We start from the raw sequence: 24,727 nt of genomic DNA on the forward strand, positions 1-24,727 counted from the left end.
GACTGCTGAGACTTAAGGAGGAATGTCAACACGATGCTCGGTGCACCCAGTTTTGGCAGGCTTGACAAAATCTGTGTGTGTGTGTGTGTGCGTGCGTTAGTGAAGTGTTAATGACAGTCCTCAGAGGACCCCCACAGCATCAGATCGGTGTTTTCGTTCCCTTGTGGAGCATCGTCAGCCTATGGATGCTCACCGTTTGATGTCTTCTGAACCACACCTCCCACCCACCCACCCACACTCACACAAACAAACAGGCACAGGCATCATTTCTGCAGCTCTCCAAGGATGTCTGTGAGTGTGTGGATATACATACGTGCGCATCTGTGTATACGCGCGCGTCCCCGTGTGTTTGTAAGTTGTGTGTGTGTGTCTGTGTGTGTTCCGCCCGGGGCTTGGTTTGCGTGCGTGCATTAGTGTACACGCAGGTTGCTCTCTGTGTGTGGTATCTCCTAATTGGGGATCCGATACAGCTGTCTTGTCTCTTGCTTTTCCCTCATTTTCCCCCCTCTCTGCCAGTTAGACTCAAATGGACAAACACAGAGGGAGGACTGAGAGAGTGCAGCGCTTTAGAAGCCTTCGGAGTCCATTCCCCATATGTAGTTTAACATCTTCAGGCACTATAAAGAAATGAAGCCTTGGACTGCTTTCATGATGAAAAGGCAATGTGCCGTGAATTTAGAAGATGGCTTAATGTCACTGAAATATTAGGTTTAATCTGCCAGAAGGGCTTTCCATGAAGTTTATATTATAAGCTTCGGTCCATTCAGGATTTGGCATTATAGAAGTATAGTCATTTGTGGTCATCATAAGGTAAATAACCACAAGTATAAACAAAAAAAAAAGAAGCTATTCGCTCGGGAAAAGTCTCAGAAAAAGATTTGTTTTTCCCTTTTTCCATCTTAGCTGAGGGAGAACTTTTGTCAGACAGATTTGTGTCAGACCAAACCGATGGATATACCCTATTTTTCAAATACAATAGTGAGTTAATAATTGAGTTTAGATGAGTTTAATCTCCGCTTCATCCTCGGCCAACTCTTTGGAGGAGATAGTTCAATAGCTTCTCCATTACGGATCCAAGACATAGGATCTTGTTATCAATGTAATTACTGTGAAATTAGGTGTGACAACATCACAGATAATGCAATTAAAGATAGGGCGTGTTCTCTCACCACTATAAGAGGTATGACGTAGGTGTCAGTGTTTTCTGCCCACCCGACTTCCCCTGCTGCCAACAATATTAATGTGGTGGGAGGTTGGTCTGGAACCCCTCTGTTCGGAAAAGATTATGCTCTGAAGAAAGATCTGCCGGACCAATCAAGTCATTTGGAAGGGATTTATGCGGCGATGGACAGAAGAGTAGCGGCAACATAGTCGTACACATCATCAGCGCTATGGAGCTGAATTAGTTTACAACCAAATGGCTCTGATTGGTTGTCGGGCTCTCCATTTCTGTGCAGAGGTATTTTTCCCAATGTCCCAATAGACACTTTTCACAGTAGACATTTTACTTGTTTTTTTTTAAACAATGGCTCAGTTCCATTAAGTGCAGTATGAAAGAGAGCCAGACTGCACAATAAAAACACTGGTACTATGTCTCCTAGGCCTAACTAAATGGAATTCAGTCATTCTTGATATTATAATAAACTTCTGATTTCACAAACCAAAACGTCTGCTGTGGAAAGGACCTGCAGGGACGAAATGAAATGCTATTAAAGATGATCTGTGTCCTTGGACATGGATTTTACTTAACTTTCACCCAAACCCTGGTCTTTTCATAAACCTAAACGTCCTACTGCCCAAACCTAACCAAGCAGCGACTGAAATCGGACAAGCACAAAGGAAGAATAAAGTGAGTCGGTCACACTTGCTGCCGGGTCGAGACCTGGGTGCTGCTTGAACCGACATCAACCTCTTTGTCGGAGGTGTTTCTATCTGCTGCTGCTACTGCATCTTCACACAACTCGCGGTATGTGTCACAGAATAAAAGGTGACATATTCTACAAACTGCTATGAGACTGAAGTGGTGAAGAAGATCAGTCATTACATGCAGTGTGTAATAATAATAGGAATGGCTTCTATTTAAATGGCCTGCACAAGCTCTTTTCAGAACTGTGTGGACACGTGAAGACTCTGTTGGCTTTGTTGCACCTGCTAAAAAATTTTTTCGCATCATTCTTCTGGTGCACACTTGAAAAGGGGCCCAGTTACAAAAAGCTACATGTCATTCAGTAAGAAACCTGTCCTTAAAAATTACAGTTACTGGTTCTTTTACTCAAAACTCCAAGCAGCGCAGCTCTGAAAATAGTATGACAATTAAATGTTCCATGAAATATTCGGCAGTGCAGCTCAGGACTGAAGTACATGTCTAAGGTTTAGGTTTTGTATCAATCAGCTGCTACAAAATCATCAAGAACACTTTCTTTTTTAGGAATTCATGAGCCATGGTGAAGCTTTTAGTGCTCTAGGCTTAGGTTTAAGCTGTTGATGAGTAATGAGAGAAATTGAACTCATTCAGTGCTCTGTATTATTTTTGCAGTGGGTTTGTACTGCAAGTACTGGACAGACAGACAGATAGACAGATAGACAGATAGATAGATAGATAGATAGATAGATAGATAGATAGATAGATAGGAATCGGAAGCAGGCGTGAACGAGAGACAGAAAGACAACAAGTGTGAGTGAGAACGAGTGACAGAGCGAGAGAGAAATTGCCCTTGTGCTCCGCTTTAGATTCCGCTCACGTTCTGCTCTGTCCCCAGACGTTAAAAGTGTGTCCATAGTTTGGGCGACCGGGGGAGTGATTGGAAATGTCAGCTGACAACAGCACTTTTCACTGACACTCTGAGAACTGGCACAGAGTCAGAGAGAGAGGGGAAGGAGGGGCATACAGAGAGAGAGAGAGAGAGAAGGATGGAGGGAGGAAATGAGGAGGATGACAGAATGGGAAGGGAGAGCGAGGTGCTCGTGGGTGGATTGGAGCACACACACTAAAAAAAACAGCCACGCTTGGTAACAATAAGGATGAGTATGACATTGAATTGAAAGAAAGCGAGTGTGTATCAGCGCCAAGGGCCCATCCTTCCGTTATTCATTGTAACAGTGTGCATGAATGAAACGCCTGTTTGTGTGTTTTTTGCGTACGCATGCGTGCATGTCATGTCTGTGAGTGACAGGAAACTGCCACTCAGTCCGTTTCCGTCGGCAGGAGAGAGCTGGAAACCCAACACGATAAATGCTGCCCAACGGCACACACAGGCTCTCCCCTCCGCAAATGACCTTTCCTAAATGTTACTGGCGACTTGGCACACTGACTGGGCCTCTAATGAAACTTTTATTGGCCCCCATTTTTCACCCCTGTTTCTCCAGAACGCCTCCAGGGCTAAAGCTGAATACAACAGGCTTGAACTGCGGCTGACACACAGAAGGGCAAGGTCTGGTGTTTGCATATGTATGTGGACGATGCAGATAGGAGAAAAACGTGAAGACGCACACCGCATTTTCTTTATCGAAACCCACACATGCACAATCAGTGATAATAATAATAGTAATTATTATTTTTATTAATAAATGGTTCTCCAGTTACATTTGATACAATCAGATCATGGCTTAAGGCAAACTCTAAGAGAGTATCCACTGGGGGACAACTGGAAATGAAATGTGCCGGATCAACTTTTAGGACAAACGGAAGAGAAGTGCCAAACGTTACTGACTCCAGGACACGGCTGTTACCTGTCAATCTTTCACCAACGTATTATCAAGATGAACGGACGAGAAGATAGAATAAGGAAAAACTTCTAGTATCATATCAGCATGTGTGGCAATGCATCATTGGCAGCTTACACTCCTCGGCGTGACTGATTTCCAAAAGACTGTTATATAGAAGTATTTATACTCTGTGTTTTCTGAAGGGAATGGAAAAATCCAGTATGAAACTTAATATGCTTACAGTAAAAAAGCTCATGGAAGATTTAAAGGCTCATGAATAGAGGTTTCTAAAAGTTCAATGTTGGAAGCAATAAAACCACCAGTACAGTATTCCAGCGCTCTAAGTCCTGTTCATAGTAGTCACCATTATCTGGAATCAGATAAAGAAACGACTGTGACAGAATCTAGTTTATTTTCATTGATACTTTTACGAATTAAATTTCTTAAATTTAAAGAGAACAAAATGTGTGATGATAACTGGTTGCAAAGGGTTAAAACAAACGCTGGATTAGAGGTTGCTCAGATGTGCCAGAGCTGCTGAATAATAAATATGTGCCTTCCTCAGTCCCAGCACCAATCTTGCAAATCGGTCCGTATATAGCTTTTACTAAAGTGTTAAGACCGTTTTTAAATACTAAATTGCCCAAGTCAACGCATTTCAGATTGCCGCGGTAACGCAATGCGATAAAATTTCTGCACGGCATAATTTTTCCATCAAATTTACTGTCGCCAACGCAACACACGAAATGCCTCGAAAACGTTGTAAAGCTGTCGATAACGGAGCGGGTTAAACACGCCACTGACAGGCAGGAGGATGCATTTGTCCGTCCTTGTGTGTGTGTGTGTGTGTGTGTGTGTGTGTGTGTGTGTGTGTGTGTGTGTGTGCGTGCAGATGACGCAGTGCAGTGGGGAGCGGATGGGTTAGGCCCAGCTGGGTTCTGTTTTTTCCTCTGAGGAAGCGGAGAGGAGGAACACAGAGGTCAAGAGCAAACTGTTGATACTCATTATAAGCTGCTGTCGGACTCACGCTACACTAATTACCACAAGCTGAACTGAAGTGAGGAGGAATGAACTGAACTGTGCTGCGCGGAAAGACGCTGTTCAATGCATCATCTGAAGAAAGAGGACAGGGTCGAACAGAACAGAACAGAACAGAGTAGAATAGAATAGAACTCACGGCTGGCAAAGTTTGATGAGGTCCTGGTCGGTGGTTGCAGGCGGCAGGCCTCTGATGTACAGGTTGGTCTTACTAAGTTGCTCCATTAGCCCTCCTCCTTGACCTCCTCCTCCACCTCCTCCTCCTCCTCCTGTGGTGCCTGGGCTAGGTGGAGCCATGGGCGGAGGGGCAGGAGCATAGGACTGCTGCAAAGATAGAAAGAGAAGGTCATGTTTTTTTTTTTGTTTTTTTTCTGGGCCAAAATAACCACAAACTGTCATCAAAGCAACTTATTTTAAGTTTCAACTAAACAACATCTTCTGTCAACCAAGCTCCTGTCCCACATCAGTATCTTGATTCAACAGGAGGCACATCGAATTAAGGAAACAGGATGTGAGAGATTACGATTGCGGTACCAAGTTTTACCACAGGAGTTTGCAACTGTAACAAATCACGCTCTGCTGAAGCTCAGCTGCAGCTTCTACAATTAGTTAGCTATAATGGTAATGCAGTCAGTGTCGTATGTACCTGATCAGACTTAAACTATTTTCATATGTCAGTGGTGTTTGTGTGTGTTTGCAAATCAGTGCACATTAAAAATAAGTTGTCTTAAGGGATATTCCAAAGAAGGCACAAATAACACTGTCATGGTACAAGTGGCCCTCAGCTGTTCCAGGGAGTCTTAAACCAAACAGAACTGAATTCAATACATTTAATATGTTTTAATAAATGTTAGTCATGCATCCTTGCGGTCTGTGCACAAAACAATTCTTCCAGTGTCCAGTGTGCCCAGTGGTCGGAGACTTTATGACCCTTAACTTACTCAAACATTTCCTATAGGCCTCAACTGTCCAATTACTGCTCAATACTGACTAAATAGCTTAATAAGATGACCATTTCTGGCAAGGAGGAAGGGCAGTGCGAGGATTAATGAGTGTCTGGCACAGATGGCACACCCACCCCTGCCTGTCCGCTGCCTTAGGCAAACCATTAGGCCAAGTTTGGAGGAAGTAAACAAGCCTGAAGGCTCAAAACACTGCCGTGTCTGCTGCCTTGATGATTGGAGCAAAACAGCTACACCGGCTCGACAAAGAAGGGTAGCCTCAGCGCTGGTCCCTCCGTTGGAAAGTGGATGGAACAAGTTCAAGAACCTGCTGCAGTTTGAGACGATGATCACAGGACAGCACCACTGTGTTTCATGAAAGGAGAGAGACAGGTGAGACAGGAAGGCGAGCCCGTGCGCTCGGGTGAATCCCGCGCTCGGAGGCGAGTGCGAAAGCGTGCACGCTAATGCAACCGAGCGTGTGTGAGCTTGTGTGTGTGAGCCCGTGTTTGCGATAATGACAGGCTGTCACCGCACAGCAATGCGGAGCCCGAGCCAGCTCTGATATTAATCCATTACCTGTACTTCCCTCAACTGGCACACAATTCCTGACACACACACACACGCAGAAACGCACACAGGCATCCTGGCAGCTCAGAGAGGCAGCGCTAACAGGATTCAACAAATGTACAGCACACAGGCTGCAGTAAAAGGAGAGGGTGTCTGTGTCATTTACACGGACACAGGCCGATGTGTCTCACTAACAACCCAGAATGAGCCTATACACTTCAGCAACAACATGACAAAGTACAAAGATGAAAAGGCCTACAGTGGGTAATACTACATTTGAATAGCGGTGACAAATATGACTCTATATTTGCAAGTGTCTCTTACATTTGCAGGTATTTTTCTCCCACCCCAGAATATCTCCCAGCGCAGTGTTCAATGAGAAAATATGGCCTCTACCTAGGTCTGCAAGATACGGAAGATTTTGTGTTCGAAAAAATGCCAGCTTTCTGCAGGACTCTTTACAAAAGTACATCATGAATCATGTGTCAATACGCGATAAGAATATTCTCGACCGAAACGCATATGTTTTTGTATGTGGTGCCACAGCCGTGATAATGAAAACCACGGCGCTTCAAAGCCTGAACTGTGTTGAGGGCAGACTCGATATGAACCTTTTAACAATGGGTTTGTTTACCAACCACCTCGGAAAGATAACACGGATACACGGCTGATGAAGTGTCAGGCACAAATAAAAGACCCTCAGGCTGCAATCTGAAAGAGAAATATCTCTGGAATGAAAGCCATACATGCTTAACACCACATACCTTGCGCACATTGCACACTCAGAGGAAGCTGGTGCGATATACAGACATGTGGACGCAAATGCAGGGTGTTATAGCGTTTATTAACACACACACACGCGCTTATCTTTGTACATTTGCTTCATTCCACCGTGAGCCGGAGCAGAAAAGAGCCTTTCTGCACACGCAGATGCCCAGGTATGCACAAATGTACAAAATCTCCGCCTTCAACTTGTCTCGCTGACACAACACACACACAAACACCTGATCAAAGGCCATGCCCAGGGAGCCTCTTTCAGCCAATTTGTGCAGCTGTCAGGGTCAGGTTTGATAGTGAGCTGTGTGTGTGTGTAACGTGTCAGAGACTGTGATAGGGAAATCCTTTGAAACACCAAAATCACTCTCTCTAGCATTCACACTCTTCATCCTCTCCTGCTCACTGTCAAACAAGGCTCCACCGGCGCTCGGCCTCTTGCTCTTTTAACCTCCATCCTCCCGTTCGCTCCGTGTTTCTGCCTCCCCGCCTCCCTCCCTCCTCCCTTTCTCCCAGTTTCTCTCCTTTAAGGATTAGTTTGCAGTCGCAACGTGTGGACTGAAGGCTGCCTCTCAGCTGGTATTGTTGACACACTTAGTACAGTGGAGCAGCTCTCGCAGTGGGAATAAAGGCTCAGAGGCAGCGGCAAGAACAGTCACACAAAGCAAACACAGTCACTGGGTTTCTGTAGATCTTATGCACGACTAAGCCTTGAAACGGCCAATGCGACATATATGCGGGCTCGCATTCAACTAGGTCGTGCATTGCACTCGGAAGGCTGAACAATGAGCACAGAGAAAAACGTCTAAGTTACTTATTCAAAGTGTAAGAAAAAAACTATAAAATATTTATTATCTGGAGGCTACAAATGTAAGGAAAGTCATAATAAATGCATTTGCTTTTATTGACATGTAGAGCACCCGCTGTTCCCGCAGCTCATGGAAGCTTGTAGGATCCAGGTGGATCACGTGCAGCTGTGATCTGGCTCTTTCAACGTTCTCCTCACTTTAATCTTCACAGGAGCTGATCAGATGTTCTTCAGCAGCCACGTTTCTAATATATCGTAGCACATTGCCAATACTCTTTATGTTTTATAGCCCACTGACCACACTTGGCGCTTTGTTTGACTACACTTTTGCCTCTCACTACCTCACACTACTTCCAAGATCTTACAATGGGAGACAAAAATGTGAAAAGGATATGTGGTGAATTCAGCTCCATTAAAAGTATAGCTGAAGAGAGGAAGCCCGATGGGCAAAAAATATGCGGTCTCCCTCCTCTCTTCTCTCAGTTTCTTATCGACTTTATTTGTCTCTCTCAAGCAAGAGAAACAGTTTTGCTTTATGTGTGTTGAGACAAAGTCAGTAAGAAAGAATATTAAGCATTAAAAGTGTATATGTAGTTACTAAATACGAACATTTATACACGAGTGGTGTGGAAAATAGACCTCGGCGCAGTGGTTAGCATGGCTGCCTCACAGCAAGAAGGTTCTGGGTTTGAGGGCTTTTGAGTGGCTTTTCTCTAGGTGCTCTTGCCTACTCCCACAGAGTGTATTAAAGTCACACCTTTAATATCTTTTAGCTTTTTTGATCTCATTATGCAGGTCTCATATGAGGCCACACCAGAGAGTGGCAAAGAAAGTAGTGACATGTGGTTCTCAAAGGCTTATCCATGTAGTACCTACTCTGATGGCTAGCTAATTTTCTTACAGTAGCTGGTGGTTTACCGTTTAGCACCAGGTAGTAACGAGAACTCTTAGTGTCATACTTAATATCCTTTAATAAAATGTTCTTAAAATGGAAAGGTAGGTCTTGGAGCTAACTGGCTTGAGCAAGGTTTGTTAACAAACTTGATAGCTTCGTGGCTCACAGAGGAAAAACTCCATGTCTGCACTCCGTTCCTTCAAAGACCAACACTGTGAGACGACTAGTTAATGGGTAAAACCTTGAAGATACAGTCTGATTTTCTTGGCGCATGAATGAATCGACCTATTACGGTAAACGTCAATTTTTTATCTTATTTGCTGACTTTTACCGTTATTCAGTCCATCCTGTAAACCCCACCTTGCCTCTCTACCCATCCAGTGCTTTATTAGGGGATAGGCCACAGCACATTATAAACACTAAACACACACTCACTCGCACGTATCGCCTATTGATTGACCTCTTGTTCCTCCACACTTCTCTACTTTCCAGATATTGACTATCTCCTAGAAAGTCCTGAAAATCTGCAGACATCAACACACATCCTCCGTGACGATCAAACTTATCTGCATTCACTGCGAGTCCATTACGGGAAGTGGAAGTGAAAGACCATTTGATATGGAAGCACAGATGTGGGCGAGGGTGTCCCAGAGAAGGATGAACTCTGGATGACATGTAGGGAGAAAGGAGGAGGAGGAGAGGAATGGCTGATTAAGAGAATTAAGTAAGAAAGGATCAGGGGAAGAATGGAGACGCATGGGAGAAAGGAAAGATGGGGACATGGGTGAGAGAGAGAGAGAGAGAGAGAAAGAGAGAGAGAGAGAGAGAGAGAGAGAGAGAGGGTTGTTCCGGCCTCTTCTAATGCTTCCTGAAACACAGAGGAAAGAATGCAGGCTATTTTTGGTCCAGCACTGAGATTCTCTCTTACTCTCTGCGCCTCTAAACACAGCGGCGGAAGGGTTTAAGGAAGAGCTTATGAATACATCGGAATGGAAACACGGCACCCAATATACACTAACCGTTCTCAACTGGAGATTACACAAGCAGCTAAATTAAGCCTCGGCTATTGCTTCTGTCGGAAACCTTGAAAAGGAAACGAATCATCTTTTCAAGAATTTATAAAAATAACCCGATTGTCAAACTACTGCGTCCGGACCTCGATTGACAAGAAGATAGCGCTTCGGTTATTACAAGCACGACACGGAAAAGAAATTCTCCCAAGGAAAGAAAAGAAAAAGTGGATGTTTATACAAGGGGAGGCAGAGAGGACTGCACCAAGTTCAGTTAATGCTGCGCACAGGTATAAATAGTCTTCTCAGAGACAAGCCTAATGATATCCAATACAGGATACTTATGGGTTTCCAAGTGTCAAGTTGAGAAATGTGTAGGCTGGAGGTATAGCCTGGACTGTGATTAGTCTGGAGAGTAAATGATAAGTCTGGAGAAATCACACCTGAGGGTTATTTAGTAAAACCATTTCAAAGTCCAGCTCCAGGAGCAGCTAGAAATTCCTGAAGGATAATCAGCTGTTCCTCATCCTGATGTTAGGTGCAATCATGATCAAGAGTTAAGGTAATCATACTGACTGTCTACATGATTGGGCCTAAGGACGAAGATCTCTACCAGGTCGTGTGTGTGTGTGTGTGTGTGTGTACAAAGTGTTTAAAAACTCATTCAATACAGTCTGCATAATCTCAAGATTTCAAACTATCGTCTCAACACACTCAAATTATAGAGTCGGGCTTTTACTGTGATATTTTACATTCATTATGTCGGACACGAATATATCAAACCCGACAATATTAAGGCAACACTAAAGCGCCATCTTACCCTTAAGCCCTCACTGGAATATTATCCGTTTCAAGTAAATTAGCTTTCATCAAATGCAAACCCAGTCCTTCTTCTTTGGCATTATAAAGCGTCACAATCCTAAAGGTAGCAGATATACACACCTTGAGTATTACAACTGAAAACTCGAAATTAGAGAGTAATTTCTAAACCATATTGGACCTATTAAATTGTCTGAAGTTACTACTTGCGAAATATTATAAACATTATGCATGTGAATAATCTTAAAACTGTGCAATAGTGTACAATATACCTATTAAGCAATACTACTGTGTGCTAATTTTTGTCGCAAAAATCTTTGAAGGCTGTTGAAAATAACAGCTTGAAATGACTTTTCGTAAAACATTTACGAGTCTCAGGAGACCTGCACCTGATTCACTCTATGAGGATAGTCAATAAACTGACGGCCAAGCTGCTTCATTCACCAACAATATTAAATTAGTCAGCAAGCTGTAGAAATTTGTCCCACTTTTTTAATTTCTAAACAACTTTTCTGCAGTTTATTCTTTTACAACACAATAGCTTCAAGGTTCAGTCAGTCCTCACTATAGGTATCAGTACCATTACTGGCTTTGGAGAACAACTAATTTTATCCACCCTGCTGCAGCGGTGGACTAAACCATTTTTAAATTTTTAGGAGGGGGAGCGCATTCTAAAGCTCTAATATTCTATTAGATACAAGGAATATTTGAACAAACCATTTATTCTGCCAACAACAGCAGAGTCCTTATTATGCCAGTAGTGTAAGATAATTAGATTGTAGGCTTTTTTTAAGGGCCCTCCCTGTTGGAGCCCTTAAAAGTATTACCCTCGCTATTACGGTTTTGTGTCATTGCACAAAAACATACCAGACCAGCCATTATATTTTATAAGTGTAATACTATATTTAACTATTCCCTTGAGCTACAACAGCATAATTATTAACACCCGAGGCAGACACTGCAGTTTTGTGAGGCAGAAATAAGTGAATATCGAGTTCTACCTGGTGATTTAAGGTCAATGTGAGGTCAATCAGAATGCAAAACGAAATCCACCTTATTTAAAATGCAGAAAGTGGACCTATCTGAATGTGCGGCTGTTTGACTTGTTTGATTTGTTACCAAAATAGTATACTCGGCTTGTATGAAAAAAAGTAAAACTACCCATTTTAATCTGAATGTTTCTCTTTTTTTTTTCACAGAATACAAACTCATTATGTAAGTGTTGAGTTCTTCCTAAGATATACCCTTTGATCCTGCGTTTCAGAACTAGTTTTGCCGCAAAGCTACTTTAACGCTGATCTTGCATTCTTGTGCTTCCACTTTCAATCTCGCTACTCTCTTGTTTGGCTCTCACCTCTCCCCCTATTTCCTCTCCCTCTCTCCCTCTCATCGCTGTCCAGGTCTCCTTCCCCGTTTCTCCCCGTCTCCTCAGAAGATCAGGTCATCTAGGTTGCTTCCCAGTGGAACGGCATGTTCAAGCCTTCTACCTCTCTATCCCTCTTGTTAACATCAGCAACAACAGCATCAACAACACTTGGGCTGTCATAAACAAGTTGCACAAACATCCCAGGGGGACATCCAGTTTGGACTTAGTGCTCACTGACCTGGTGAGAGATAAGGAGATGATGGAGAGTGACTGTGGAAGGTTGCTGAACTCTCTGCAAATTCCTGTGGCTATGTTTCTGAGAAGGTCAGGGAGGGGAGGTGCAGGGTATGTGTGAGTTTACAGGCAAGCTGTTTAACTTGAGATTGACTTGGATTCGCATCAACTATTGTTCCTGGGATCAATGCCGTGAGAGTGTTTGTGTGGGAGGTTATGATAGATGTTGGTGCAAAACCCACCAATGTGAGCTTGTGCAACAGTGTTATGTATTTGGGTATAGCCTCTATGTATATGTTCTGGCATGCATATATTGTAATTCACCAGACTGAATTGCAAAGAAATGTCGGTCTTCAGGTACTGGCATTATGAGTCAAACAGCAGCCCATTTAAAAAAGAAGAGGCTTGTTCATGTCAAATCATGTATGATCAGAATGTCAAGGTCCTGATCTAGGAATACAGCAACTAGAAAATCTGTAAGGTATTCTGAACAGATGGTAAAAATATACAGTAATTGGCATGGCGGCTAAGTAGTTTGCAACATCAGCTTGCAGGCAAATACTGTAGGCTATCCGTTGGCATCGTTGACATATTAGTCAGTGCTGTATCTCACACAAAAATCCATGAATTATTGGACCATACGCATGTGAAGGTCAGGGTGGATGATGGATTTCCGTGAAGAGAAGCAGAACTCGGCTCCTTTCACGACCCTTCAATTGATGTTTTTTTGGCTTTAACTGTGTTCTTTCTTTTAACCTTTCAAGTATCTTTAAGTATTTCACTGTACTGCCCGAACTAGTGGATATATTTACTGTACTGTATCAGTCAAAACTTTGATGCCAGAAAACTTGGAGCATCACCAGACTGGGACACTGGGAGGTCAGGAGAATTAGGAACAGACACAATTTCTTGGGGACTGGCTGGTTGGTGGCTTGTAGGTCGGGCCTGTTGGTGGCTTTCGTGGGCACTGAAGAGATGGATCCAATTCAGGCCTGAGCCACGGTTTATAGTACGCCATAATGTCCAAACAAAATTACTTTAATAAAAGTTATGAAGTCTGGAACAAAAAGCGGGTGGGCAGGCTATCCAAAAAAATAAAAGTGCAACAAAAATTCAGGGAGCAAGGGACGACATGCAGTGGAATGGAAACACTAGGAAACGTCAACAGGGGTAAATCCACAGACGACTTGACAGGGGGCTAAGCGAAAGAAGTGGGTAAGTGGTTGATGAGAGTGGAACTAATGGGAGCGTAGCACACAAGAAGAAATCAATCAAACAATCAAATTGGAGGAAAACACAGAAAGTAAAGCAAGAAAGAAACTTTCAGAACAAAAACAGGAAACACAAAGAAAACTAATGGATAAAAGCTTTTTTAGTCGATCTGTTCTGGTATTGAAGCTACTGTATCTCCTTCCAAGGGGCAGCAGGCTGAGCGGGTGGTGTCTGGGATGGAGGTGGTCACATCCAGGGAGGGTAGAGGGCAGCCAATAGTCTTTTCGTCTGACTTTTTGACCCTCTGTAGCTTTTTCTCATCCACTGTTACGCAGCCAGCCTGCCACACAGTGATGGAGTATGCCAGCACACTCTGAATGGTGGAACGGTAGAAGGTCACCAGCAGCCTTTCCTTCTTTTTCTGTTCCTACTATTCTCAGAATGTGGTCGCTGCTGGGCCTTCCTCAGGGTGGTGTTGGCTGATCAGGACCCTCTTCACACAGTGACCATGGATGGGGAGAAGTGCAGGGTCAGCTTCGGCCCTCCTGAAATCGATGACCATGCCACCTGCCGTGATGAGCCCCACCGTGGTCTGCTCTATGTAACTTTGCTTGATCTGGAACAATCTCCCAGGAATAGTGTAGATGTACAGTACATACAGTGTTTAACAGCAGTTTAATATCTTACTTTTGAATGCCAAACACTGTCTATTCTGTTATGAAGTGTTGCTTCCCCGAATGCACATATTTCACACTCAGCATGCTAGAACTATGTAGACGTTGGCTCAGACTCAAGTCCTTGCTCAAGACATGTTCTCGATGTTCTTTCGTGCGCATTTGCTGTCCGCAACAATCACAGCAGCTAACAAATCTCACAACAGCGAAGTGGCTGACCTCGCACGCTCTTTCTAAAGAAAGCCCTTCCTGAGGGACGACCAAGAACAACATTCCGCCGCATTACACTTCAAAACCCGCCCTGACGATTTTATCTCCACCTCTCTGAGTAGAATCCAAAAAAAACAAAAAAATAAAAAAAACGTAAGCTAAATTCTTCCTTCTAAATTGCATGACCTCTAGCACGCAAGTTACAAAAAGGGGTAGAAAACATGCATATTGAAGAGGAGGAGTACCGCACAAAGCTCTATTATTATGTATATTTATGCAAATGCAACATTAGTTTATTCAAGAAAGTCTTTCTCGCCCCTCCTCTATTTGCCCCCTGGTCAGGTGTTTTTTTCTTGCAACAGTATGCACGATGAGCGTTGGTGAATGGTGATTAGCTTAATACCGACCTATACAAGAGGGGAAAGTATGGAAGTTTCATTGTTCTTCAAGTTTAAAATGAAGCAATATTAAATATTTATCAGTAGCAGCTTCCACTCTTTGCATAGCTAATAAACTCTCGATGTCTCCTTATAAGGTGAACAGTTTATCCCAATCTGCTGAGCCTCTATGCCTCTTTATCTTATCGTCCCCTCCCCGCACATTAATAATCTCACCCAGCTCTCCCATGTCCCTCACCTCTTCGCCGTTCTTGTCAAACATTTTGCTTTCCTCCCCCTCCTACATAACTTCATTTCCTCATCTTTCGCGTTCAGCGTTCTCCTCCTATCCATGCCTCAGCTGCCAACAACCTCTGCCCTCTCTCCTCTCCCTTGTCCATCATCTCCCTTCCTGCCCTGCCGTCTCATCTCCTCCTCATAGCCGTACTCCTCCTCTCTGTCGCCCCCCTCTCCCCTCCAACACCATGCGGGAGATTAAAATATGAGGAAACAATCAAGCTCTGGCTCATTAGCATATGAACAGGGGGCCGACAGGCAACTGCAGACACGACAACAGAGCCCTGGAAATCCACCGCAGACCTTCTTCTTCTTCTTTTTTTTTTTTTAATCCCAGGAATGACTTTTTACCGTATTTTGTTGAATGAGACAGAACAATCCTCTACCATTCCTTTCAGGCAGTCAAATTACCATCAGAATAAGAGGGCATAAGAATAAGACAGAACGCTTATATAGCGTCAGGTCAAAGAATGGAGACTATAGAATAAGTGTGCAGACAGAATAATGTTTCTCCACGGCAACAATGAGAAGCTAAAGAGATAGGATTTGGTGCCTGCGTGTGTCTGCATAGACGTGCGTATTTTGGGATTGTCTTCGACGACAATGAGGACGACAGGAGTTGCGGGTACGTCTACGCTTGCGTGTGTTGTGAGGGATTCATTAGTGAATCAATTAAAATGTCTCCATAAGCAGAGCAACATCACACAGGTCAGAAAATATTACGTAGGGAGATAGTGCAAGGCAGCAGAAATGGAAATAGTAACTTATTACACTGCTGGAGCAGGCAGCTCGGCAATAATATCAGGTAAACATATTCTAGATCGTAAAAGAAAAAGAAAAAAAAAGGTGGAAGTTATGAACAGCCATGTCACTGCCAGTCTATATTACCTCACATTGGTTTATATTGCTGTTTAGATTTATAGTGTTCCAGGATAAATCTCTTTAAACGAACATTCTCAAGGCAGCGGGCTACGACTAAGGCGCGCACACACACACAAATAGAAGAAAACAAAAAAGAACAGAAGCCTCGCCAACATCATGCAGCAGAGAGCAGGCTTTAAAACATGAATGGAGACTTGACGAAAGTGACCTAAAAGAAATCCCCATAGGATATAAGGTTTATTACGTTCCCCATCTTAGCTTGGCATGTTAGCAAGCTGAAATTTCATAACCAGCACTATGTGGAAACAGATAGACAATAAATTCAATAGCTGCTGGAATATATTGCTGGACTGACCGATAAAAAACGTCCCAATGAAAAACTCATACTAGCGAGGGCAAGTTTAACCCCACGTTCAGACAATATGAACCTGAATGCAATTCTTATATAATTTAGTCCCTGTGAAACAGACAGCAAATTGTTATTTATATCCAAATGTCTTATGTCTTTCCTCTAACAACAGAACTAGGGAGGATGCCACAGGTCCTAAGAAGCCCAGTCTGCTCTGACTGGTCAGCTCCAACAGCCAGAGCAGGCACCACCCGTACAAGTGCTGCTGCCTGGTGAGGGATAAACACAGAGGGAAGGGGGCGAGGTAAATTCATGAAAGCATCTCATTAGACACCCAAAATTAGTTCACGCCTACAGGTGCAGGATGAGTCATCAAAATGTTTAGATAGTCTTCTGGGTAAAGACAAACTATAAATTATCATCACGAATGCTTTGAAAACTTTGTCATTGCTGTGCCAGATGCTTGCATACAGGTGACACAGAGCGCAAGACAAGACAACTCGGGGACCAATGCTACGAACTTACAAATACACATTCTTCCAGCGTTGTTTGTAGGGTCTGTGCATCGACAGGAGACAACTGAGCTGTACTGGAAAAAAACAAACAAACCCAAGGTTGACGTATTCTGCTCTATACTCTGAAAACAAGATCTCTTGTTTGAGGTCCCACTGAGCTATGGAGACAAACCGAAACTTGAAATTGAGAACTTGATGATGCACATGGATTATTCAGCTGATATGATTCTACATGGGAACTGCAGACCCGGTAATTTCGCTTGTAAGTGAAGCAGCATCGCAGCGTCAATGCGGCACTAAATCCATACAGACTTGGCTAATGTAGTAACAAGGTTCAATACGCCTCTCTCCTGCAGATTGACCAGGTCTGATTTAAACACACTTATCTTTACCTTGTCTGCTCTCAGGGTCGCTGCCCATTCATTATTACTCCCGCGCCCTTTCCCTCGCTTCTTCCTGTTTCTCTCTCCGCCTCTCTCTCTCTCCTCTAATTAAATTCCTTCGTCAAAACGGAGGGGGGGGATTTCAGGGAATGAGAGAAGAAGGGGATGGGCTACAACGAGGGAAGGAAAAAGGGAGGAAATAAAGGAAGGGAGGGAAAAGATCAGAGTGTAAGAACATATTGAGTGGAATCCAAGCCCACTGACTGAGATCAGGTGATGACCTGGGGATATCTAGAAGAAAAATCCATAATAGGTTAAGGGAACTAAAGCAGAACTAAGTCAAATTATTTATTTTTTTTACTATTTCTCAGGTGTAAGATTAGAGGAAAAACATTTGAAAAAAAAAAATGAAGGAAAGATAAGTAGCCCAACTGGTCAGGCTAGAAAGTAAGAGCACATGGTCAGAAGCACAAGATAAAAGAGAAATTAAGCCTAATAATTCCATTCTTGGGACTTTAATTGTGAAATGTGCCTTCAACTGTATACACGTTGCTGTTGGAATCAAACTCGCACTCTACTGTTAGCATGTTAGCGGAGTCAACGAGGGGTTGCCACATTTTCCACAGAAAAATCCCATTTGCCGGAATACCGACTGGCAGCATGAAATTGCGTTACATACATTTAGGTTTCTAAAGGGGTTTCAACTCTCGCCCCTTTCGTTCCGCCGAGACGCATTTATAATTCAGAATCCAGGACGGAGCTATTCATCAAATCAGAAAGAGAGACGTGCCTCGTCCATTTGAAAAAAAAAAAAAAAACAACCGTCTGAACGGCGAAAGGAGCACCAGTCAATGTATTCACCGATCATAACCTCGACACTGTGTGCGCTCGGATTGATTTAAAGCCCTGATCAAATTACCTGGAAAAGGTTAAAAGTATCCATTACTGGCTAACATGCTTTTGCTATTGAACACAAGGAGAAAATGGAGAATGGAGCTATAGGCTGCACAGAGCAACAATCAAGCCCAACTGTGTCCTGGAGGCATCAATATACAAAAAAAAAAAAAGATTGGGTATGGGAAATCACATCATGGACAGAAATATCACAGTGAAAGTACGTAAGGTAGAAAGAAGGAATGGAGAAAACAACAAAAAAAGAAAGAAATCTTTCTCGATTACACTTTTTGTGTAAAACATAACCTTGTTTTCCTTCACTTTAGCCTCTTGAGAAAATGAGAGTTCAAATTTTGAATTGTAATTTTGAGGACACTCAAATCAAACGACTTGGCCTTTTTTCTATTTTACATTCTGAAGTGTAAGAACAAAATAAAAAACAAACATTTTATTTTTTTAAATCCTTACATAAATCTTTTAGAGGTTGCACAAGGACACAGAGTGGTGATAAATAAGTAAATAATTAAACTAAAGGGACTGCAGAGAATGAAAACAGAAGCATTGAAAGGCATAGAAAGAGATGACAAAGGGGAAGTTTGACGAGTGTGTGAAGACCGGAGAGCTGAGGAGGAGACAACAGCAGAAGAGGGAAGAAAGGCCACCAGAGAGGTCACTTCTGCTGTTAATAATTTATCCTTTAAAAACCAGTCTGAGGCTTTAATTGGTGCTGTGGCTAATCCTGAAACACACATACACACACACCTCGGGGAGCCTCTCAGCAGCTGTGCTCCAGCTAAATTGGCTACAGTGTAGCAGCGGCAGCAGCGAGTTCCCTCCAGGTACGGCACAGTCAGCCAGAACAGCAATATCAGGCCTGCCAAGCCCGTCTCATGAATCTGGGCGTGACACTTCTCACTGTCTCACGCTCGCTGTCACGCTTTCAAAAGAAATCTTACGGCAAATCAAAGCGACAAGACGTAAGTCCCCCGTTACGGTTGTTAGCTAGATAAACACTCGGCTCACTTCAGTTGTAATCTGCATTTAGCTGAGGCTGAGGATGCTCTACGCAGCATTGGAGGCATTCACCATGACTTGGATTAAAGTCATTCATTTGATGATTTAAAGTCTAACTTAGCGCAAACAAACAATGACAGGTTGTGGAACAAATGAGCCTTTTCAAGACTCAAGGCTTCACTACAATTTCAATGATGAAGACATAACATGAGGTGTACATTACTGTACGTAGATACACGGATCAGACATAACATTATGACCGCCTTCCTAATATTGTGTAGATCTCCCCTGTGCCTCCAAAACAGTTGCGACTCATCAGAGAATAGACATGGGCCTTCTGAGGGTGTCCTGTGGTGTCTGGCAACAGGATGTTGTTAGTGGGGGCCTTTGGGTCCTATGGGTTGAGGGGAGGGGCCTCTGTGGATCAGGCTTGTTCCAGTGCGTCCCCACAGATACTTGATGAGTTTGGGATCAAGGGAATTTGGAGGCCAGGTCAACACCTTGTGTTGTTTTTCATGTTTTTTGAGTTGGTCCTAAACCGTTTTTGTGTGTCAGGCTGCATCCTGCTGGGGATGGCTGCTGCCATCAAGGAGTATCATTGCTATGGGGTGGGGGTGTCTGGTCTGGTCTAGGTGGGTGGTACATGTCTGAGAAACAGCCACATGAACGCCAGGTCTAAAAGTTTCCCAGCAGAACATTGTATTGTCACAAGATGGTCAATGTCATTTACTTCTCCTGGCAGTGGTTATAATGTTGTGGCTGATTAGTGGAACTGGTTGCTTAAAATCTGCTCAGGTATTAGTTTGGAAAATACAAATGTTTTTCTGTGGTAGCAACTGAATTTGAGCTTCAAGCTACATTTGCATTTAGCAAGTATGCATTAAAAACACTCAGAAAATTATGTACCCAGTACATTCTTCCGTGAGATGACAAATGTCTAAACTGGCTCTGCTGTGCGTAGAAGTGCCGTGTGTCTGCTACCTGCGAGATGCCTCTCAGTGGAAGGTGCTGGCAACGCATATTACAACCCATTCGCGCGGTGCTAAATCGTGGGACGTAATAGCTGAAGACAGCATACCCCTTTCATTCATCTTTAATGGTTTGTATGTTTCTGACGATCTCATTAATCGCCGTTAAGCATCCTGCAAACTAAGAATAACCCACAATAAATGTCATCTCTTTAACATTTATCCCTTCCAACATTGCCTTCTCCAAGCAGGGTCCAATTGAAGGCACTCCGGCGGCCTTATGCCCTATTTGCATCTGAAGGTCGATGAGCACATTTAAAGCCCTCATATCCTACCATCACACATCAGCTCTGTAGGTAAGATAAGCACTTTGGCCATGAGCGGATCCGAGGGGAAACCTTGATATCTGTATCATATCATCTCTCGTAAGCCAAGATTATACCTTTATGTACAATCGAGACATTCCGTCCAGATTCAGAGCGGCACTTGTCTATAACATTTATCTGTGCGTTTTAAAACTCACAAGCTCCCTGATTTATGAGAAAAGGGCAAATGTAAAGGTTTATGATCAGCGTCTTCTCAGATCTCCCGTCACTCTGTTGACAGCAAAGATGAAAATGTCGTTGTCCAATATCATTATGACATGTCATTTAAATGTCATTATGACATTTAAATAATTCAGCAATTTTTACCGTAACCCATTAAGACCTAAAACAAAACTTGAAAATGACATTATGAAAACAGATGCTATCTTGATATTCTCAGTAAGGACATCACGGCGGAGGCAAAGAGGCCGACAGCAAGAGGTTGTTGACAGAGAAAGTTCAGAAGGGGAGAAAAGAAAATGACCGAGTGAGACTTTGGACAACAGCAAATGTCACACTGTGTTCACACTCCGAGCGACTAAAGTTACAAAACTGCCAAGCGTGGCCAGCTTCCTTGAAGGCAAGCCACTGAAGTGTTGCTCAAGCGCTCGCTGAAGTCATGTCATAATTTCGTTTTTAAAAAAAAATATGAACTGGTGGAACAAACACACATATGATTGATTGGTTGATGTGTCATTGGAGAGTTGAGAACAACTTAAGTCAGCTCAGCTTTCATTGCTGGCTTGCAAAGAAAATTACTTGTACCAGTCTGTTTTTATCGGTAGCGTGATCACACTTTCAGAATGGCTTTCCTTTCAGTCACTGGTGAGATCGAAATAAAGGGCTTCAAAACCAACGCTCACCGGACCTTCTTGATCTTGAACTTGTGTGTTATGTTACTGTGGATGTTACTTAGACATGTACCACCCACGTAGACCAAATCAGGCACCCCCACCCCATAGCAATGACACTCCTTGATGGCAGCAGCCATCCCCAGCAGGATGCAGCCTGACAGAGGCAAACACACACAAAAACGTTTTAGGAACAACTCAAAAAAACATGAAAAACAGCACAAGGTGTTGACCTGGCCTCCAGATTCCCTAGATCCCAAACTGATCAAGTATCTGTGGGATGATCCACAGAGGTCCCTCCCCTCGACCCATAGGACCCAAAGGACCCAAAGGCGCCCCCTAACAACATTAGAGACCTACACAGTATTAGGAAGGTGGTCATAATGTTGTGGTGTAATTGGTGAAATACTAACTGGCACTGTACTAGTTTTAAGTTTTCCTGTCAATATTTGAGTGTTAGCTAAATTGCCGACTCACTAGGTTTTGCCAGCCCATTTTGACAGAGATTTAGCCGACAGCTAGACATTGTGTGTCGTAAAAGTGAATTCCACTGTCGGGCTGCACAGTCACAAAAAATACCAATTACTTCACAATAGGTTTTTAACACAACTGACAGCACAGTGGCAACTGCCAAGAAAGTTAAACTATAAAATAAAAAAACACACTCTAAGTCTACTTAGTTTTTTTCCTCTGACATTGAATTGAGAGAGGCAAGTCAATGTCAGTGGAAACGTTGGTATATGACTGAAATTCCTCACTGACGAAAACTGTGAAATGTATTTGAAAGCTCTAGAAATATCTAGTAAGTTTTTACTATTGAATACGGTCAACGCAGCAGCAGAACATACGCAACCCACCATGGGGCATCCGCATGTGTTCAGTTCCTTTAATACACTTTCGTAAAACATGGAAACTCTCCAACATTTCTTTCCCCGAATAATCCCGCAGGCAAGAACCTATCATTTATTTTACACACTGTCAAACGTTAAATGCTTTTCAATGCACTTTCACAAAGACAAGTGGATCCAATAGCACACAGTAGGTTTCAAAAATACGCCGCACGGCGAGTATAATGATTTCATCGGCTGTCACCTGCGCTGCCACTCAAACGAGCGTTAATCTGCCACGGCGCTCGGTGCCACATTAAATCGATGAATCAGGCGTTACTAACGGCACATTTTTAAGCTGAGATAATGTGTGACAGCGTGCAGTTACCGCGGTTTACCAATAACCCCCGATGTGTCACCTCGGAGCCTGCGTTACTGTGAATTGCATTTCTACCTTGAGAATTAGATTTCCAAAGTGAGATAAAACTAGTCCAAGAGTTGCTGCAGTCCAAAATCACCCAGACAGCGAGGTTATCAGCCAGACCCCAGCACCATGAGAATACATAGTGTCTCCCAAATCCTATTGTAGCATGGAATGTCACAGCACATTAGCTACAAGAGGGATTACCCTTCCTTGAAAGTAAAAGGAGGGAGGGAGGGCGCCATTGAGGGGAGATAGGGAAACAGAGGGAAGAGAGAGTTGTACACAGAGAGCCTGGGTGAATGTGTATGTGAGCACATGCTGGTGCATTCAGGTAAGTGTGGGGTGAATATAAACTAGCCCACGCTCTGTTGTTGTATTGTGCACTTTATCCACGCTAACTACTTCCACATATTTCCTTCTTTCGTCTTTTCCCGTCCCCTTTCTCCACTCCTCTTGTGTGCCACTGGTTATGATAATCTCTAGATCTTGATTTGGCTTATGAATTATATACACGCACTCACACAAACACACACACTCACACACAAGGCTTATCTATGGCTGGGAAGTTGAGCCAGGTTGGCAGACTGAGACCAACAGCTTGTGGCTGTACTTTGGAGGAAAGCAAAAGTCTGTCTCTGTTGCCTTGTCTCTGTTTAGCCACTCCACTTTTGTCAGACCCATTTCCCCTCTGTCTGGGTTTGTTACTCTGTTCAGCTGGAATTCGTGTCTCTGGTTGACTGCTGCAATATCCAGATTGTATGTTCTGAACTCTCTATGACTGTCTTTTAGCTCTCCGATTGACACGATGTCTTGAAAAGGAAAAACTTAGCCGTAGTGCCCTGGCAATATGCTGTATGTTTCAGAAGGAAGTCAAAGGAGTATTTGCCAACAGCAATTAGGACAATTAAGATAAAATATTCAGTGTACAAAAGCAACCGTACCAGTCAGGCTTGAATGAGCAGGGGAATCCTACACAAGCACAAGGAGTGATAGAAGATCCTTGAGCTATAAAACTATCCTCTTATAAGATAAGATTTATGAATTCAACACATACTCTGTCTTGTCTTTTCCTTCCTCTGGACCTGCATTCTCTGCGGACGTAAGAACCACTAGACACCTCGAGGTTGCAACCAACACCATCCGCCATCCTTCTCCGCTTTTCCCTTTGGTCTCATTTATATGTGCAGAAACAAACTACCACACAAATTGCAAATTCAGTCGGAAAGCAGCGTTGCCGTTCTAGCCACCAGCATCTGCTCTGGGGAGTCTTCCCTGAGTTCTTATCTGCTGAAAGGCGGCAGATAAGGTCACAGCGGCTACCTCCAGACCAGGCCACCAAAAAAGAATCAGAGAAAACTCAACTTTCTCATTGTTTTGAGATCAGTATGGTGGTGCGTCTTCTTTGTTGAGATGCCTGTGCATGGCATTTGCGGTGCTGCTGCGACAGTGACATTTATACTTTTGTTTTCAAAGAAATCCCACAGTACTGATCATCGGGTTAGAGCTTTCTGCATCACCATACTCCGCACAGATCACCTAATTTGATGTAATCCCCCTCATCGGTTACACTGATGTGCAGTTACAGCCCTATAGAAAAGATACTCTCCCTCTTATGTACAAGTTGTGGTACCGTTCCTACAGCAGTGCACCTCAAAAAGCAATCCGGCTACATGTATGTTGATGTCGCACAGGGGACTAGATAAAGTATCTTCCTGCCATCTTCTAATATGTTCCTGCCATTCAACTTAAACCACCCTTAGAAGCAGAAATCCTTTCTGGACAGCTTGCAGTAACACTCAGAGTACCCCATAACAAGAGATCCAATATGGAATACATTGACATTTTTGAAAATAATCCTTTGGATCGACATACTGCAGGGCAATAAGAAGATTGGTTGCAGTTTTACATCTGTCTGCTTGGAATTTAATCCGCTACGGTCCTTTTGAGATAAAACTAAACTGTAAAATGTATTCAGCAGTGTGATCATTTTGCAACAAAGCACATGAAACTATAGTGGACATTGGCCACCTCAAATATATTGTAGAGATATAATATACTGTTTACAAAGGAAAATCTTTTTGGGGCATGTTAGATATGTTAGACTGGGATCAGTATCATCAGGCTGCATCTGCATTCCCCTCCCATAATCTACAGAGCAACAGCTTATCTGCAGTTATTGTATGCCTCGTATGCAGGTGCGTCTCCCACCGCACCGGCTGAGTGGCCCCCGCATCATTGATTTCTTGCTGAGGGAGAGGCAGGGAGGACTCGCGGGGACCTCCGCTGAGAGGATAATTCTAGGGTTGGTATTGGTAAGAGTGCTAC

General features: G+C 43.3%; 1 protein-coding gene across 1 annotated transcript in view; it reads right to left on the reverse strand.

The window, feature by feature from the left end:
• LOC311497373 (RNA-binding motif, single-stranded-interacting protein 3-like) overlaps positions 1–24,727 on the reverse strand; it is a 109,610-nt gene that overhangs the window by 71,617 nt on the left and 13,266 nt on the right. Inside the window, exon 2 of the mRNA XM_084557653.1 lies at positions 4,883–5,067. Coding sequence (XP_084413779.1) covers positions 4,883–5,067 — 185 coding nt within the window. The remainder of the gene's footprint in view (positions 1–4,882; positions 5,068–24,727) is intronic.

Source organism: Chelon labrosus, assembly GCF_963514085.1.
Source record: "Chelon labrosus genome assembly, chromosome: 12".
Lineage (NCBI taxonomy): Eukaryota > Metazoa > Chordata > Actinopteri > Mugiliformes > Mugilidae > Chelon > Chelon labrosus.